This window comes from Podarcis melisellensis (assembly GCF_964234715.1).
Source record: "Podarcis melisellensis genome assembly, chromosome: 2".
Taxonomy (NCBI): Eukaryota; Metazoa; Chordata; class Lepidosauria; order Squamata; family Lacertidae; genus Podarcis; species Podarcis melisellensis.
The window spans coordinates 117310303-117328099 of record NC_138529.1 but is presented as its reverse complement, the minus strand read 5'-3'; the positions used below and the strand labels follow the sequence as shown (position 1 = coordinate 117328099).

General features: G+C 43.7%; 2 protein-coding genes across 2 annotated transcripts in view; one reads left to right on the top strand and one right to left on the bottom strand.

The window, feature by feature from the left end:
• The window catches only part of LOC309361310 (vomeronasal type-2 receptor 26-like), a gene marked incomplete at both ends in the record, with an annotated part of 29104 nt that extends 21773 nt beyond the window's left edge, over nt 1-7331 (bottom strand). Inside the window, 3 exons of the mRNA XM_081896198.1 lie at nt 4917-5169; nt 5727-6024; nt 7111-7331. Of these exons, the coding sequence (XP_081752324.1) occupies nt 4917-5169; nt 5727-6024; nt 7111-7331 (772 nt within the window). The remainder of the gene's footprint in view (nt 1-4916; nt 5170-5726; nt 6025-7110) is intronic.
• Nucleotides 1-17797, top strand: part of LOC309361297 (vomeronasal type-2 receptor 26-like) — a gene marked incomplete at both ends in the record, with an annotated part of 98127 nt that overhangs the window by 62109 nt on the left and 18221 nt on the right. The gene's annotated exons all lie outside the window — the stretch shown is intronic.

Genomic DNA, 17797 nt, shown 5'->3' with positions numbered 1-17797 from the left:
TGAAGGTTCAAAAACCTTCTTGGAGTTTTTAACAGCTGTTACTGCTATCTTAGCAAACTCATCAGCAAATCTCTTTGGAGGTCTGCCTTTTGTGGCTCTCTGTGACCTACGAATTAGCCTTAAGTCTTCAACACTCTCCTCTTCCTTCTTAGGAGAAAAGTGACCTATTGTGAACAATGGTTCCTCCAATTCTTGATCAGAACTTTCAGAGGGTCGCATAGAGGCTTTCGCACTCTTGAAATCCTCTGAATCATCTGATTCAGTTTCAGACTCAGAATCAGAACCTTCATCAGTGGGTGTGGGTTGTTGTGGTTGCTTTTGACTATCCTCAGTCTCATCACTGTCATCAGGATAACATTGGAAAATTCCCACATTCTCCCCCCACTTGGCATTGTACTCAACACTTCTTGTGAGCTTAATCTCCTTAGAGTCAGTCATCATTATTCTGTAAGACCCTTTCTGATAACCTAGAAAGATACCATGCAATCCACGCTTGTCTAACTTGGAGTTTTGTGGTGAGTGAATCCACATGTCAGAACCAAAAATTTTCATGTGTTTGATGTATGGCTTCTTGCCAAACATCTTCTCATAGGGGGTACAACCAATCGCTGAAGATAACCTGCGATTATAACTGTAAGTGAAACATGAGAGAGCTTCGGCCCAATAACTCTCTGGAAGATTTGCATCATGCAGCAAGGTTTTTAACCCTTGAAGCAATGTTTGATTTGCTCGTTCCACAAGTCCATTCTGCCATGGCGAGCGAGGACTAGACAAATCGTGTTGAATTCCTTTCTCAGCCAGAAAAGCTTCAAACTGCTGAGAAGTGAATTCTCCCCCCCGGTCAGTGAAAAGAATCTTTACCTTCTTACCATGCACATTTCCCAACCAAGCACAGAATTCCTTGAACCTAGGAAAAGCCTCTGATTTCTGCTTGAGATTGTACACATAAATATACCTGGAAAATGCATCAAGGAGAACCATGAAGTACCTATTTCCACCCAAAGAGGGCGCTAGTGGCCCAACCAAATCAGCATGAATAATTTGGTATGGTTCTGTAGCTTGCCTACTAGACACCTTACCTTTCGCAGCCATTTTCACCTTGTTTGCTGCGCATGCCTTGCACTTCATGTGGTACCTGCAGGGTTTAATAGTCATACCTTCAACCAAGGCAGGCATTTTAGATACTGCCTCAAAATGCAAATGACCAAGTTTCCTGTGAAAATCGTGAATACATTCTGCATGCAAACTTTTGTTAGAACCTGCAATGCAACAAGTGTCATCCTGCACAACATCATCATAATACAAAACAAACAAACGACCAACAAATTCAGCATACAATTGATAATCATTTTTCTTAGTGATGATGCATCTCTTGTTCTTAAAGGAAACGTCAATTTTCTTCTCAATCAGCTGTCCAACGCTGAGCAGATTATGTTTCGCATCCGGCACATAAAGAACATCCTGTATCGATAAGTCCAAACTGTGAAGAACAACAGTTCCGTAGCCTTTACTGGGGATTGTGTGGTCATCCGCCTGGTGAACCGCACCTTCCTGCGGTGTAAAAGACACGAACAGTCGCTTATCATTGCACATGTGATGCGTTGCAGCTGAATCAACAACGAAGAAAGATCTAGACGTCTTCTGGACCTCTGCAACCTCTGCAACCTCTGGAGCGTAGCGTGAGACCATTGCCTTGTGCTGCGTTGTCCTGGACACCGGACCTTTGCCTTTGCTCTGGCCTTTTCCACGCGATGAGCTTCCGCTGCGCTGCTCTGTCTTGGCCCTGGGATATCTGCATTCCCTCTTCATATGGCCTAGACGTCCACACGAGTAGCATTTCACTGCCTTCAAAGCTTTGGCGCCATCTGGTGGTTCCACTGCACTATGGGATGACATCTGTGAAGCCTCCCCATTTCCCATGCAGCCAGCACCCCGCCGATCTGCTTCATTCTGAATCATGGCAGTATCACAGGCTACTGTGAGTTGAGCATTTGGCTGATCAGTGGTATCAAATTCCCCACTTGCTTCATCCAGCCTTCTGCAGCTAGCCATCATGACTCTGGCATCTCTGTTGCTTTAAATCAGACTGCTTTATACATGCTCCGTTTGTGTACAGCTGCTTCAATCCAAAAGCAAAATCAAAACAGCCTCTGCCTTGCCTGTGCCGCTCTTCTGTTTATTTGCTTTGCTTATCTGCAGCTGCTTCAAACTGCATTCCAAAAGCAAGTTCAAAAGCGAAAGTCCCCAAGTGCTTTCTCTATGTTGCCCTTTAATTCTTGCTGCGTCACATCTGCAGCTGCTGTGAAACAACAGCACTTCTAAAAGTTACTTTCGATTTCCCCCAGCATAGGAAAGTGTTGCTTTTAGCCATTTGCCTGTGCCACGGCAAAACCGGCTATTAAAAGTTCAAAGTCCAGCCATAAAGCCATTAATTAGAAGCTGGCAGGCTGCCCGGAGCAGTAGCACATACCTTCATCAATCATTTTGACGCGCAGAGCAGATACCGTGCGTTCCGTCCCTCTGCTGCTGTTCCGATGCTTTGCCGGCACTTCGTTTCTTGCTCCTTTGTTCCTTGCCAGGAGCCCGACTTCTGAAGTCCATCCTCAAAACACTGCGTTTTTCTGGGCCCATAACCAAATGTTGGGGATAAGCAGTGTCCAGTGCACAGCGGAATGATGAGAAGTATGAGCCAACATGCTCTATACTACTTTATTTACAGTTCAAAGCTGGTAAGTTACAGAAAAACATTTTCCCTCTGCCGGAGCAGAGAAAGCGTCATCTCTCCTCTAAAGCACGGAGAGAATCACAAACTGAAACTGCAAAGAACAGTGAAAAACAGGAAACCAGTGTACGTCACATCCAGTCTCCTATTCCCGTGGGAAAACCTCCAACAGTACAGACTCTGTGGAATGTAAACAACCTGTCTCGTGACAAGCACTTCGCTGCACAGAGAAGAAAGCAGAAACCAACAGAAACTTGGGTTAATGTGACCTTTAGGTCTGGGGACCCCTGTCGCTTGATGGTGCCAAAATCCAATCTAAAGACAGACTTGTTGGGGAACCTCACCCAGTTCACAACTTCCAAGACAGCTCCCACTTCTCCATTCTCATCCAAATACACTCCATCCATGGAAGAATTGTGAAACCAGACATTTCCCAGGAAAGAGTGGAGCTGGAATGGCAGAGAAAAGGGCAGTGTTTGGAATATGGGAAGCAATCATGGCTACCCAACTCTGACCTTTCCCAGCTTGAATTTCCTTTGATTTGAAGCTGGGTGCAGACTCAAGTTGCTGAGAGGCCTCCAAAATGTGGGCTACATGTAAGTTCGCTGTCAGGATCTGATTCACTACTTGGCGTAATTAGGCAGCCAGTTGACTCTTCCAGTGTTAAAGCAATTTATTATGTAGAACAAGTCACGTTCCGAGCCGTTAACAGTCACTGGTTCCTTTCAAGACATTGCAGCGCCTGGGCTGGGACTACTCCTCCAATAGGATCGCTCAGGGGAGCAATGTCTCTGCCATTGGCCCAGACTGTCAACCCATATACTTATTTGGGGGCATGCCTCATTCAATTTAATAAAAACAGTTTGGGGCTGACTTTTAAAGCCCTAAATGGCCTTGGCTCAGTCTATCTGCAGGAGTGTCTCCACCTCCATCGTTCAGCCCAGAAACTGAGGTCCAGCTCCGGGGGTCTTCTGGCGGTTCCCTCCCTGTGAGAAGTGAGGTTACAGGGAACCAGGCAGAAGGCCTTCTCAGTAGTGGCACCCACCCTGTGGAACACCCTCTCATCAGATGTCAAAGAAATAAACAACTATTTTAGAAGACATCTGAAGGCAACCCTGTTTAGGGAAGACTTTAATGTTTGATGTTTTATCATGTTTTTAACATTCTGTTAAACATCCCCCAGAGTGGCTGGCGAAACCCAGCCAGAATATATCCACCTCTCTCCTAATAAGTAAATGAGACACTCAGACAATACAGGTTCCTGTCCCTTGAAAAAAGGCTGGAGTTTTGTGGAGCTCAGTTGGTTCTGACAGAGCACCCCAGTCTGGAGGGAAGAAGCTTTAGGGAGAGAGATCTTGTGCAAGACCATTTCGCTTGCCCAAGGGAATTCTTACATGGGGGGTGTTTACTCAGCTGAATAGGAGGGAGTTAAGCCAGTGTGGGGTGCTTTACCAGAGGGGCTGTGTCCTCTATGCGGGCCTAAAAAGGAACCCATTCAGTTCACGGCACAAAGGGGTCTGCAAAATTTCATCTCCCCACTACATTCCATAAGTTCTTAGACAATCTCCAAGACAGTTATTCTGGAATAGTACGATTGAAGGTCATGTAAGAGATGTCAGTGATGGGAAAGGAAATACCTGCCATGGTTGTAGCCTTTGAACTTCCAGACCATTTTTCACCTTCCACTTAGATCTAGAGGAATATGCAGCGTTTAAGGCATGCGCCGCAGCTTGGACCGTGTTGTAAATCCTGCGACTGTCTAGAGAGAGGGTTCTTTCCAAATCATCTTGGGCCAGCATCTCCAGGTTGTCTCTCTCTCTGCATCTTGTCTGGCCTTTCACTGACAATGCATGCTTTACATAGGATCAATTAAAGCTATCCTCCCAAAACTTCTTGATAGCAGAGTAATACTCTGGAAAACCATCATATTTTGCCACTTCACTTTTCCCAACAAGGAAAGAAAAAAGAACTTGGATATGTTGCAAATCTAAAGCACTGTGAGTGAGTTCGAAGGAGATGTCCCACATCACTGTTGTGATCAAGATTTTCCCAGCAGTGGGTTTTTTAAACATATTGATTAAATATTCCATAATTGATATTCCGAACTCGAAATAAATGGTTTCTACATAGTAGATAAATACATTGACTTGTCTCCACTCAATGAATTGAGAAAGACTGACTAACACTATCTTACGGCCTTGTTGTAGGAGAAAGCTTTCTGAAATGGCAACACAAATGCCACTCTCTATGAGCAGAGGCGGCAAAGACCTCATGAACCTCTCTCCGTTTTTGGATTCTGGAGCAATGAGACCAATGAATGTCCATTTGAAGTGATGGAGCAGCTTGACAATTGCTGGGTATATGGCGTCTTCTTTGGGAACCGTCCGATAGAAAAAGGGGAACTGCCTCTTGTCATTCAGAAGATGGGTGCCCAAAGCATAGCTGAGCTGGCAAAAAATGGAAGACTGTTGGCTTCTTTTGTATCAAAGTTGAAATATTTCTTTCAGTGCATAACAAATAATTATACAATAAATATGTCCCACCCCAAGGCTTTCCTTGACACCTAACATTGGGCTCAGTTTTAATCTCCATACCTGTAAATAACTTAAACCAGTTTTTATTTGTTTATAATTTAGATTGTATACTTGGGTTGTAAATGTTTTAAATTAATAAACACACCAACACTGTTTCACTCGGGATAAACCTTTCTACTTTCCTGTATTTTTATTGACATGGCCACTGGGATTGTGGACATTCTTTTCCATTCCTCATTCACACACACACACAAACACACACACACACACACACACAGACAGAGAGAGAGAGAGAGAGAGAGATTAGAATCACTATTTGACACACTATCTGACCATTTCTGATCTACTTTATTCCATGTGTTGATGTCCAAAGTCTTTTTCATTTTGATGAGGATAACATTGTGCCACCCTCTTGAGCTCTCCAGAATTAAGCCCAGCCAGAAAAATGACACCCCCCTCACCATTCCTACCTGTGGGATTTTGTAGAGGCCCAACATGGTAGAAATCTGGATGGAGTTTTGAGAGTCAGAGTCAGCCCCTTCAAGAACAGCAAGCAGCTTATTCTGTTCCCCGCAGTTGAAGTTTGGAACAGTCACCTGCTCAGCAGAGAGCAGGTCTGCCAAAGTTTCACACGTCACCCTTCCATGATAAAAGTTATCATGGATGCTGTAACCTAGTGAGATGTTGGGCAAGAGCCTGGGATTCTGGTTGATATGCTGAATGGCCAACAGGAAGGACAGGAATAGCCAGTACCTTGTTAAACATTTGCTGCAAAAATGTACATAGTACATCATCATGCTCCAGCATTCCATCAATATTTTAGATTCAATTCTGCCTTTTAAAGATAATAGTGTTGCATACAAGATTTTTAAAGATAATAGTGTTGCATACAAGATTCCAGGGGTTCCAAACACTCACAAAGAGTTCAGTTTACTTGGAATGAGGCAAATCAGACACTGCGTTGTCTTTATGATACATAATTTATTTACACATACAGCAATATATATATATATATAATAAAGGGACACTGGTGGCGCTGTGGGTTAAACCACAGAGCCTAGGACTTGCCATTCAGAAGGTCGGCAGTTTGAATCCCTGCGACGGGGTGAGCTCCCGTTGCTTGGTTCCTGCTCCTGCCCACCTAGCAGTTCGAAAGCACATCAAAGTGCAAGTAGATAAATAGGTACCACTCTGGCAGGAAGGTAAACGGCATTTCCATGCGCTGCTCTGGTTTGCCAGAAGCAACTTAGTCATGCTGGCCACATGACCCGGAAGCTGTACGCCGGCTCCCTCGGCCAGTAAAGCGAGATGAGCACCGCAACCCCAGAGTTGGCCACGACTGGACCTAATGGTCAGGGATCCCCTTTACCTAATGGTCAGGAGTCCCCTTTACCTTTACAGTACAACCCAAGCCTACGATGCAGGGGCTCACAGCATTAACACCCCAGAAAGTCTTCTTTCTCCCATAGCTACATACAAGCTTGCATGCAAGCAGAAATTAAGCATTAGCAAGAAGCTGCCCTGGCTACTTCAGCAATGGATTTCCCCAAACTGACAAAAATATAAACTTCTGAATTCAGTTTCTAGAACTTTACTTATGCTTATCTTGATCCAGAGCAAGTACTGGAAGCTCAACAACCAATCCTCATTTAATGATTTGCAGGTGGCTGAATAGTGTTGATCAGCCAATAGCTATTATCCTATAGCTATTATTAGGGTGCCCTGGACTTTTCCACTTGCAAAACCAAGAACAGACCCCTTTAGCCACAAGCTTGTGAGTAGGAGAGAACCTGGAATTGGGACTTATGAATTTTGTAGCTAAAGGAGCATTTGCAACCCTAGAAATTTACTTACTAGCTGAAGTTGGTAGAGGGGGACTCTTTGAAGGTGTGTAGCTTAAAAAGAGCCATTGTGCCAGAGATGACCCCACTAATGAGGTGGTCTCCTGGTCTGTAGAAACTGAATGGATCTATCTCATCTCTCTCCAGAGTCAAGGGGCATTTCATCTTCACTCCACAATCCACATAAGGCAGAAGCAGCAACAACAGCAGCAGCAGCAGCAGCAGCAGTGCCATCTCTGTCTACTTGGAACAGCTCCCTTTCTTTTGACTGCTCCTCTCAACTAGAGAATTATTAGAGGTAGCCAAACACTTTTTGTGACATTCAGCAGCAGCTTTCCTAATGTTGATGGAGCGCAGCCACGGCTTCACTTTTAAAGGTGATGGAAGTCAACCTCACACCGTCATCGTCCAACTTACCTGTCCTAAATTCCAGCCCAAAGTCTCATTGAAACAAAAGGCATTTATACACCGGTCTTTCCCACCTCACATGCAAGATTCTCTCTTGATCCTCATGTTTACTTCAGAGCACTCAAATGTGATGTTTGGGCAAGTCTCTGGAGCTCTCTTGAGCAGAAGATGTGTGGAAACCTCTGTGATTTTGATAATTACAAAGGAAACATCCTCAAGAATTTATGGATGTCCATGTGTGTGGGTAGTAGTAGGGGGTGGGGAATGTTTGTGAAAACTCAAGAGATCTAGTTCCCAACTCTGAGATACTAAACCCTCCTCACTTGAACTGCTAGTCACTTTGGGGCAGGCCAGGCCTAACTGCCTTAAAATTGACATTTTCTTGGAAGGAGGGCTGCCCTCTCACAGGGAAGCTGGGGAAAAAATTAATTTCAATTCAAAATAAAAAAAATCCTTCCAGTAGCACCTTTCGTGCATGCACACGAAAGCTCATACCAATAACAAACTTAGTTGGTCTCTAAGGTGCTACTGGAAGGAATTTTTTTACAGTGGTACGTCGGGTGAAGAACTTAATTTGTTCTGGGGGTCCGTTCTTAACCTGAAACTGTTCTTAACCTGAAGCACCACTTTAGCTAATGGGGCCTCCTGCTGCCGTCGCACCGCCAGCGCACGATTTCTGTTCTCATCCTGAAGCAAAGTTCTTAACCCAAGGTACTACTTCCAGGTTAGCGGAATCTGTAACCTGAAGCGTTTGTAACCTGAAGCATCTGTAACCCGAGGTACCACTGTATTTTGTTTCGACTCTGGCAGACCAACATGGCTACCTACCTGTAATTTCAATTCAGTATGTCTTCTGAGAAGACAAGACAATGCTACCATAACATCACTTCCTTATTCTCACTCAGCTGAGAAGCTTTCCTCCATGTAAATGCCTCTCGAGAAGCAGCTCCTCACAGGCTTGGAGGAGGGGGAGGAGGAGAGAGGGGTGCAGCTGGTTAAAGGAAGGGTGTGTGTGAGTGCTGAATTAATTTTGCATTCAAAGCACGTCTGAAAATGAATCATGGCATGGGGAAATGTCCCACTCTGAGTCTGCACTCTCCAAAGGGAGTTTGGAAACCAACACAAACAACCTTTATTACAACAAGGGAAGGAATATCTCTTCTCCAACTCAAGATTAAAATACAAAAAGAAATGATTAATAGATGAGCCAAAGGACATTTCCAATGGCTTATCCATACTTATATTTGCCCCACACTTTCTAGGCACACGTCTGTCCTTTGAAGCAGGATGAGGCCTGCATTGAATGGCTGCAGAAATATCTAGTCACCTTCTGAGATTTATGGTTGAGTGGATTTGCACTGAATTGTGTATTGTGACCTGTCTACCCCACCATCAGAAAACTCTAACACCCCCACAAAAGGTTTTGAGTCTCAGACTTCCATGTGGGTCCTGAAAGGGTACAGAGAAAAAATCCTTTCCTTCAGAATCATGGATGATGGAATTGGATCATGGAGAGGTTACAACACATCCCAAAGCACTATATTCATCAAAGGCGCCCCTCAGGACTCCAGGGCCCCATAGATGACTTGGCAGACACGAAACCTCTTGTTTAGGAACAAGGCAATAGGCTGGGATCATAGAAAAGTTACATGACACCCCAAAAATATTTAGGTTCACTGGGCCTTTAAATTAAAAAGGCAATTCAGGGCCCACATGTAAGGTTAGGAGGAAGCCCAAACCCTTCAGATCAGTTATGATGAGTCACTTAAATGCACCGCAACCCACCAAAACCAATATTTATGTTAAACAGTCTCTTGAACCAAAATGAGGGTGCAGGGACTGAATGAAAGATCAGTGAAAATCAAAACCCATTCTGTTCAGAATTGATGCAATGGTCACACAGAATGGCCACAACAAGCCCTAAAAACAGGATGGTTAGGGCCTTTCATGAAAAGGGGAGAGAAAGGGGCCACACAGAAGGTCAGGGAAACTCTGAACTTTATAGTCCAGAACAATGAGACAGTGACAGAGGTATCACATAACCTACCCCAAATATAATCTTCACATTCATTGGGCTGTTGAACAAAAATGGGAGTTATGGGGTCTCATTTAATGTTGGGGGGAACAATAATCAATTACTTAGGACTGCAGGAGAATCATAGAATTTTAGAACTGGAAGGGACCCCAAGGGGCATCTAGTCCAACCCCCTGCAATGAAGGAATCTTAGCTAAAGGATCCATAAAAGGTGGCCACCCAACCTCTGCTTATAAACACCCAAGGAAGGAGAGTCCACAACCTCCTGAGGGAGACCGTTCCAATTGCTTAGAGTGGCCACAATCTGACAAACACACACACACACCATGTTTGTAGTGAGACCCTAAAATATTCAATTTGGGGGATCCTATAGCTAAACATGATCCAGAGTGTGGGCAGGGCTTCCAGTGAAAATGAAGACAGGAACCAGTCACTTCTCATTTGTGGTGTTGGGTGTGTATTCCATACTTCTTACCAGCTGAAACTGTTTGGGACAATTTGGGAGAAAGATCTTATTGGGAAAGCCATGACTACTGTGCCAGAGGGCCTGGAAGTTGGGCTTGTAGGAGAGAAAACTTAGATAAAGGCTCAAGGGGAATCAGAAGGAGAATAAAGAAAAGTCCTTGAAACAATAGACTTTGTTATTGCAACAACAGCGAAGAGAGATCTGTTGATGCACTAACAAAAGCTGGCTCACCCAGAAACAGCTGAAAAGGTATATTAAAAACTCAATGGATGGACTTTGGGTGCTCTTACAATCTCATGATTAATCCGAGCCCTTAGAATTGGACAAGAAAAGTGGTCCATGGCACAGGGTATATTTTCTGCAAGAAACTTTTCAGGCACAGTATAATAAATTACCTCACTTTAGCCTTGATTCTGATGTTTGGCTGATTTGTCTCAATCCCTGGTGATTTGGCAAGAAGAATAATAATTATAAGGGGGAGATGCATCACCTGAGTCTCTGTGTGGCTCAAGGCACAGGTGCAGACCTGGAGGAAAACATGAGAACCGGAATGCACAGAAATGGCGCTCTGGTCTTTACATGGGTCAGCTTGTCCTTTAAATGGCAACATATTCTTTTAATGTTCCATAAATGCCAGCAAAGTAGTGTGAACTTTGTTTTCCACTTATTTATCAGAATCATAGTGATTTATTCTCCCCAGAACTCAAGCGATATTATTTGTAATTGTCCAAACGTCTGAATAAATAGCAGCACAGTGTCATTCATTGCACTGTGCTGGGGCCCAGGGGAGAGAAATCTGGTGCACAGAAGATCCAGCGTGAGAGAAATGTTGACTCGAAGATTTAGAGCAGCTGAAGTAGTTAGTAGTTTACTTCAAGCTAAATAACTTTAACCTCCAAAATATCAGCAAAAAAGCACTTGCAACTAACACCCCAGTTGTAACACCAACACCCATGTCCTGAACATTCACCCTCCCTTCCCTACAAGCTCAGTTACTCAATGGATCTGGTTCTGCTAACCATAGAATAGATCTTTTCCGTTGCTGTCTCTGCCGTATTGGCAAAACCTATCACTGTGGTGCTGGCCTTCGTGGCCACAAAGCCAGGAAACACAATGAAGAGATGTCTGGGAAAGAGTCTGGCCAACTCCATTGTCATTTCCTGTTCTCTTGTCCAAGTTGTCATCTGCATCATCTGGCTGGCAATCTGTCCACCCTTCCCAGAGTCTGACATAAGCTCCCAGGCTGGAGAGATCACCTTGCAATGCAATGTAGGGTCTATTGCCATGTTTTATGGCTCCCTCGGCTACATAGGCTTCCTGGCCTCCATCTGCTTCACAGTGGCGTTCTTAGCTAGGAAGCTGCCTGGGGCATTCAATGAGGCCAAGCTGCTCACCTTCAGCATACTGGCCTTCTGCAGTGTTTGGGTCTCCATTGTGCCCACCTACCTGAGCACAAAGGGGAAATATATGGTAGCTGTGCAGATCTTCTCTATCTTGGCCTCCAGTGCTGGGCTTCTGGGCTGCATCTTCTTTCCCAAGTGCTACATAATTGTACTCAGCCTGATCTGAATGCCAAGGAGGATCTCATGACCAAATCAAAGGATGGTTTATGATCTTGTTCTGTGCAACTGATTTGATGACCAACATCTAGTGTCTGACAACAAAAGCTGCTTTTTAAATTACTCGTTTTCGACTACTGTCATCCAGCACAGACATACTAGCAAATGTAGCTTCTTAGATTTAAATCTTTCTTCCTGTCAAATAAATCATGAATGTTGAAATTGAAGTCATAAAAGCTTTGCAATGGCCATAGGTCCTTTGGGCATAAGCTTGTACATCGCTTCATCACAGGCTTATCCCGCTATATTATTGACCAACCATACTAGTCTTTATGCTGCTCATATTTACCTGGGGGTCACAAATAACCAGTCGCACTTATTTGTCTATTCAAACTGTTGGTAGTCAGACATTTTCCTCTTCTTCTTAAATGCCTTTCTTTTGTGCTGCATAAATTATTTGATCTACAGCAAGCCTGTTAAAACAGATGTGCTTTGCTCTTCTCACTCTCAAAAGGGTTGTTATTTGAAAAGAGAACCATTTCCTCTGCATTTGTAGCTTCAGGTTTTTTCCTGACACACCGCATTGTTATCCTGTCCGGTGAAATTGACTGTATATTGGGGAAAGTATGGATACAGATCTGAAGATGTGGTGTTTCCTTGATAGGTGGTATTGAAGGAGCCCCACAACCAAAATCTATCGGTGCAATGTGTATCATTCCCCAGCCAACCTTTACGTTGGTAGCCTTGTGGTAATCCTTCCACTCATCATGGTAGTGGAAAAAGAGCAGCAACAGCAGAAACTCCAGCCAGAGTCAAATTGGAAGTCATGCTGGATATGGTTTGCATTCCCACCCCCAAAGGAGCTGACAGTGGCTTTGAGACTAGAGAGACAAGAGAGGCTGCACTTCCCATCTTGTTACCTCTGCTCAAAGAAGCAAAAACTGCAAAATAGATGCAAAGCAAATGGGATGAGTGGGTGTACCATGAGCAGTTATCTGAAGTCACTATCAAAGGGCATTGGGCTCTCTGAAAGAAATCATCTTCCTTTCTCCATTACTTCCTTCATCTAACTATCATTGCCGTGATATTTCCCAACAGAAATGAAGAAGACGAAAATCAGCACTCTTTCTCACCAGCTCAAAAGCAACTAAGTCCTGAGACACCGTGAAGAGCAACAGATTTATCAGGGCACAACTATCTCAATATTTTTAACATAATGTTTGTGAAGGAAAATACAGATATTAATTGTATGTACAATGAAGAACAATTCATATCTCAAAGTTCAACATGCTTTAAATGGCATTTTACAATAAGGAATAAATTATTCTTTTTTTAAAATGATATTTTATTAAGTTTCACAAAAAGTAACAACAATAAAATTAACTCAAATCACAAAAAACCAACAAAAAACCACTATAAGGAATAAATTATTCTTACCATGTTTATTCCCCCCTCCCAAGAACCCTCCCATTGTGGTATATATATATATATATATATAAATATATATATATATATATATTTACAGATATATATATACCACATATATATATATTTACAGATATATATATATCTGTAAATATTTGTAAATATTAGTAAATATCAGGAAATAATGTTTCTGTGCCCTCTGTTAACTGTTCTGGAATCAAAACATTTCACTACTCAATTACACTTTTCTCCTCTATTTATTTAAAAATAAAATTTAAACATTTAGACACTTCTTAAAAGTTTGAAAAGTAACCATCAGAAAAGGAGCCATAAACATGCTTTTAAATGCTTTTAAATCTAAGAAGCTACATTTGCAAGGCAAGTATGTCTTTTTCAACATTACTGTGCTGGACAACAGTTGTCGAAAATGAGTCATTTAAGAATCAGCTTTTGTTGTCAGATGCTCCTTTGTGTTCAGCTCAGGCCTGAGTACAATTATGTAGCACTTGGGAAAGAAAATGCAGCCCAGAAGCCCAGCACTGGAAGCCAAGATAGAGAAGACCTGCACGGCCACCATGTATTTCCCCTTTGTGCTCAGATAGGAGGGCACAAAGGAGACCCAAACACTACAGAAGACCAGCATGCTGAAGGTAATTAGCTTGGCTTCATTGAAGGCCCCAGGCAGCTTCCTAGCTAAGAAAGCCACTGTGAAACAGATGGAGGCCAGGAAGCCCATGTAGCCAAGGACACCATAAAACATGGCAACAGACCCTTCATTGCATTGCAGGATGATCTCTCTGGGCTGGGAATGCATGTCAGACTCTGGGAAGGGTGGAGAGATTCCCAGCCAGATGATGCAGATGACAACTTGGACACTGGAACAGGAAATGACAATGGAGTTGGCCAGACTCTTTCCCAGCCATCTCCTCATCGTGTTTCCTGGCTTTGTGGCCAGGAAGGCCAGCACCACAGTGATGGTTTTGGCCAACACAGAGGAGACTGCAACCGAAAAGATGATGCTGAAGCCCATTTGTCGAAGAAGACAGGTCACTTTCCTTGGCCTTCCAATGAAGAGGAAGGAGGACAGAAAGGAAAGCAGGAGGGAGATGAGGAGGATATAGGAGAGGTTTCGGTTGTTGGCTTTGACTATGGGAGTTTCCTGGAATATAATGAATATTCCTAGCACAGCACACGTGGTTAAGGATAAGAACAGGGAAAAGGAAGCTAGGAAGATCCCCAAAGGTTCTTCATAAGCCAGGAAGGTGATGATCTTGTAGAAACATTGATCTCTGTCCGTGTTTGGATGCTGATCTTCTGGACACCTGGTGCAACGCTCTGCATCTGGAAAGAACACAAAGAATAACAACTTTACTGCTTTTCCTTAACAAAAAGTAATACCAAAGTGTTCCCCACTAAAAGAAAATATAAAAACCATTGTGTACAACCAGGGAGAGCAGGAAAATGACACTCAAAAGGGACCTTGTTGGACTCAACTATATGAAACATTTGTGCCTGACAATCATCTGGGAGTTCATGGTGCCTCTTGTGCCAAGTTTGACTAACAGTCAAAGTAATGTCAAATCCCCGTATCTCAGGATTTCTAATTGTCATTCGATGTGTCAATACAGCATGTATGAACACCCAATGGGGAAAATGCCCAGTTGTGTTGTAGCAGTGCATCAGTTCTAGAACTCCCCTTTAATAAACCCCGGACACCAGAAAGGTCCTTTATCCTCTTCCCCAAGGGCAGGTCTTTCTGCTGGTGTCACCCACCTTCCTGAGTGGCCATTGTTCCTTCCGCACAGGGAACGCAGTCATAACAGCAGAGCAGCATTCCTTCCTGAACTGCCTTGAAGAATCCAGGCTGGCAACTTTCCACACACCTGGAAGTAGGCAGGGGCTGAGCATAAAGGGGCATCAAGGAAAATGCGTTAAGGCTGCTGTGTTAAGGATGAGAGCAATGTATTAATTAATTGATTATCTTTGACCACATTTATAGACTGCTTGATTGCAGGAAAACCTCTCATGAGAATGTTTCCCTGTTTGATCCAAACCCTAGTTCCTTCTGCTTCCCTTCCCCTGTTGCTCAGCTCTCTTTCAGTTTCCCCTCTTGTACATGATAAAGTGTCATGATCACTGTATTAATCAGAGGTAGCTAAACTTTATTCATTTGAGATCCATAGTTAAATTTCCTAGAAGGGTTCAAGGTTGGGGGGCCATCTCTTCTATCAAACAAATCTATTGCACACTTTTCTGGAAGTTGGTCCATAGAACATGGATTTACAGGAGCATTTTGGGAAATATTGCCAGCACTGAGGCTGCTAAAAGCCACACTCTCTTACCAGTGGTCACATCATCTAGTTACTAAAACACTCTCCTTGAAATTACACTCCCATAGCAGCTGATTCATGCATATACAGAGTTTCACAGGGACCCACTGTTAGATTTTCAAGGAATGCCGGAGGCATTTGAAGGCAGTGCGAAAGAAAACAGGGTGGCATGATTTGAACTTATCGGATGGGAAATCTAATAAAATGAAACAAATTATTTCCCCCACCTTGTTGAGCCATTTGGGGCACACAGTGGCATTCTGGTCGATGGTGCACTTTAGGTCTAGGGATTTCTGCCTATTGATGCTCCCAATGATCTCTCTAAGAAGGGACCGATTTGGAAACACCATCCAGTTCACAATGTCCAAGTCAGCTGCCAGTTCCCCGTTCTCATCCAAATACACTCCGTCCATTGAAGAATTGTAAAACTGGGCATCTCCCAGGAAAGAGTGGAACTAGAAAGGCAGAGAAAAGGGCTACATATAGAACAGGGGAAGCAACACTGACTATTCAACTCTGCACATTTCATGCTTGGATCTGCTCTCATTTGGGATTGGCTACAGAGTGTCAGGGACTGGTTGGGCAGTTTGGTGGGAAGCACTAGCCAGGGAACCCCCAGGGGAGGAAGGCTCAGAGCCAGGGCATTGGTGGTGGGACACTGAGGAGAGCTCAGAGGAAGAAGATTGTGATGAGGGGCTAGATGCTGAAGGGACAACAGGGTTTAGTGCGCAGGGAGAGTTGTGATGGGGAGCAGTTCAGACTCTGAGGCTGAAGCAGAGGAGAGGAGTCAAGAGGCTGCTGGAGAATCCAAGGACTCTCTCTCCTGCTGAGACAGGCTCCCCTCCTCCCTGGTCTCCAAGAAGATGCAGGAGAATGAAGAGGGTGGAACAGAGACCAGAGGTGCCTTAGAAAGGGCAGAAGGCAGGTCCCTTCAGTTCTGGCAACTGCCCTGTAGGGGCAGGACTGATTGGGAGGTGCTGCTGAGTTGTATGCCGTTTTCTTGAATAAATTTCCTGCCTCTGCATGTTAATGGAATCAGAATATAAATAAGCCAGAAATATGACAATTGTACACATGTATTAAACTCTATCGTAATGAGAACATGAGTTGCTCAGGCACTTAATACAGGTTCCAGCAACACACATGATCTTTGGACAAAGCATAGAGCTTAGTGGAGCTCAGTTGGTGCCGAAATATCACAATAAACAGGAGGGAAGAAGGCTATGGGAGAGAGAGCCTGTGCAATGCCATCTTCCCTGCCCAAGGGAATTCTTATGTAGGAGGTGGGGTCAAATGGGCCACTGCAAGGCAAAGAAGAGGTTAAGCCAGTAGTAGGAACTGTTACCAGAGAGACTATCATCTGAGAGGAGATGAAAAGGATCCAATTCAGGGCACTTCACAAAGGGGTTTGCAAAATCTCACCTCCCCACTACATTCCTCAAGTTCTCCAAGACAACCATTCAGGAATTGTACAATTGATTGCCATGTTTGGCAGAGATGTCAGTGATGGGAAGGGAAATACCTGCCATGGCTGTAGCCTTTGAACTTCCAGACTGTCCTTCAACCTCCACTTTGATCTGGAGGAATATGCAGCATTTAAGGAACGGGCCACAGCTTGGACAGTGTTGTAAATCCTGTAGCTGTTTAGAGATAACAGTCTTTCCAGATGGCCTTGGGGCAGCATCTCCAGTTCTTCTCTTTCTCTGCATCTTGTCCAGCTTTTCACTGACAATGTATTCTGTAAATGGGAACAATTAAAAGCTGTCTCCCAAAACTGCTTGCTTGCAAAGAAAAAGGCATCAAAATTGTCATATTTTGTCCATTTATTTGCCCCAATAGAGAAAGAAAGAATACTGTGGAAATGCTGGAAATCAAAACCATGGTTGATGAAGCTGACGAAGTCTATACTCATATCCCACATAGATGTTGTGATGAAGACTTTCCCTGCTGTGGGTTTGACCAGCTGGTCAAATATTATTTTTCCAAGTCGTATTCCCAGCGAGAAATAAGTAGTCTCTACATAATAAAAAAATACATGGACTTGTCCCCACTTTTCAAATGGAGGAACACTGAACCTCACACTGTATGTATTAAGTTGTGGAATGATTAGTGAGACGGCAACACAAATGCCACTCTCTATGAGCCCAGGTGTCAATGTCTTCATGAACCTCTCTCCGTTTTCAGTGTCTGGAGCAATGAGAACAATGAACGTCCATCTGAAATGATGGAGCAGCTTGACAATCGCTGGGTATATGGTGTCTTCTTTGGGGACCGTCCGATAGAAAAAGGGGAACTGCCTCTTGTCATTCAGAACATGGGAGCCAAAAGCATAGTTGGCCTGGTAAAAAAAAAAGGAGAACTGTTGGTTTGCATTGTTTGGGATCAAAGCCGAAATAGTTATTTTCCCAAATAACATATATCTGTTTTGTAAAGAAACGTGGTCCTCCCCCCCAGATTTTCTTTGGCAAATAAGACTG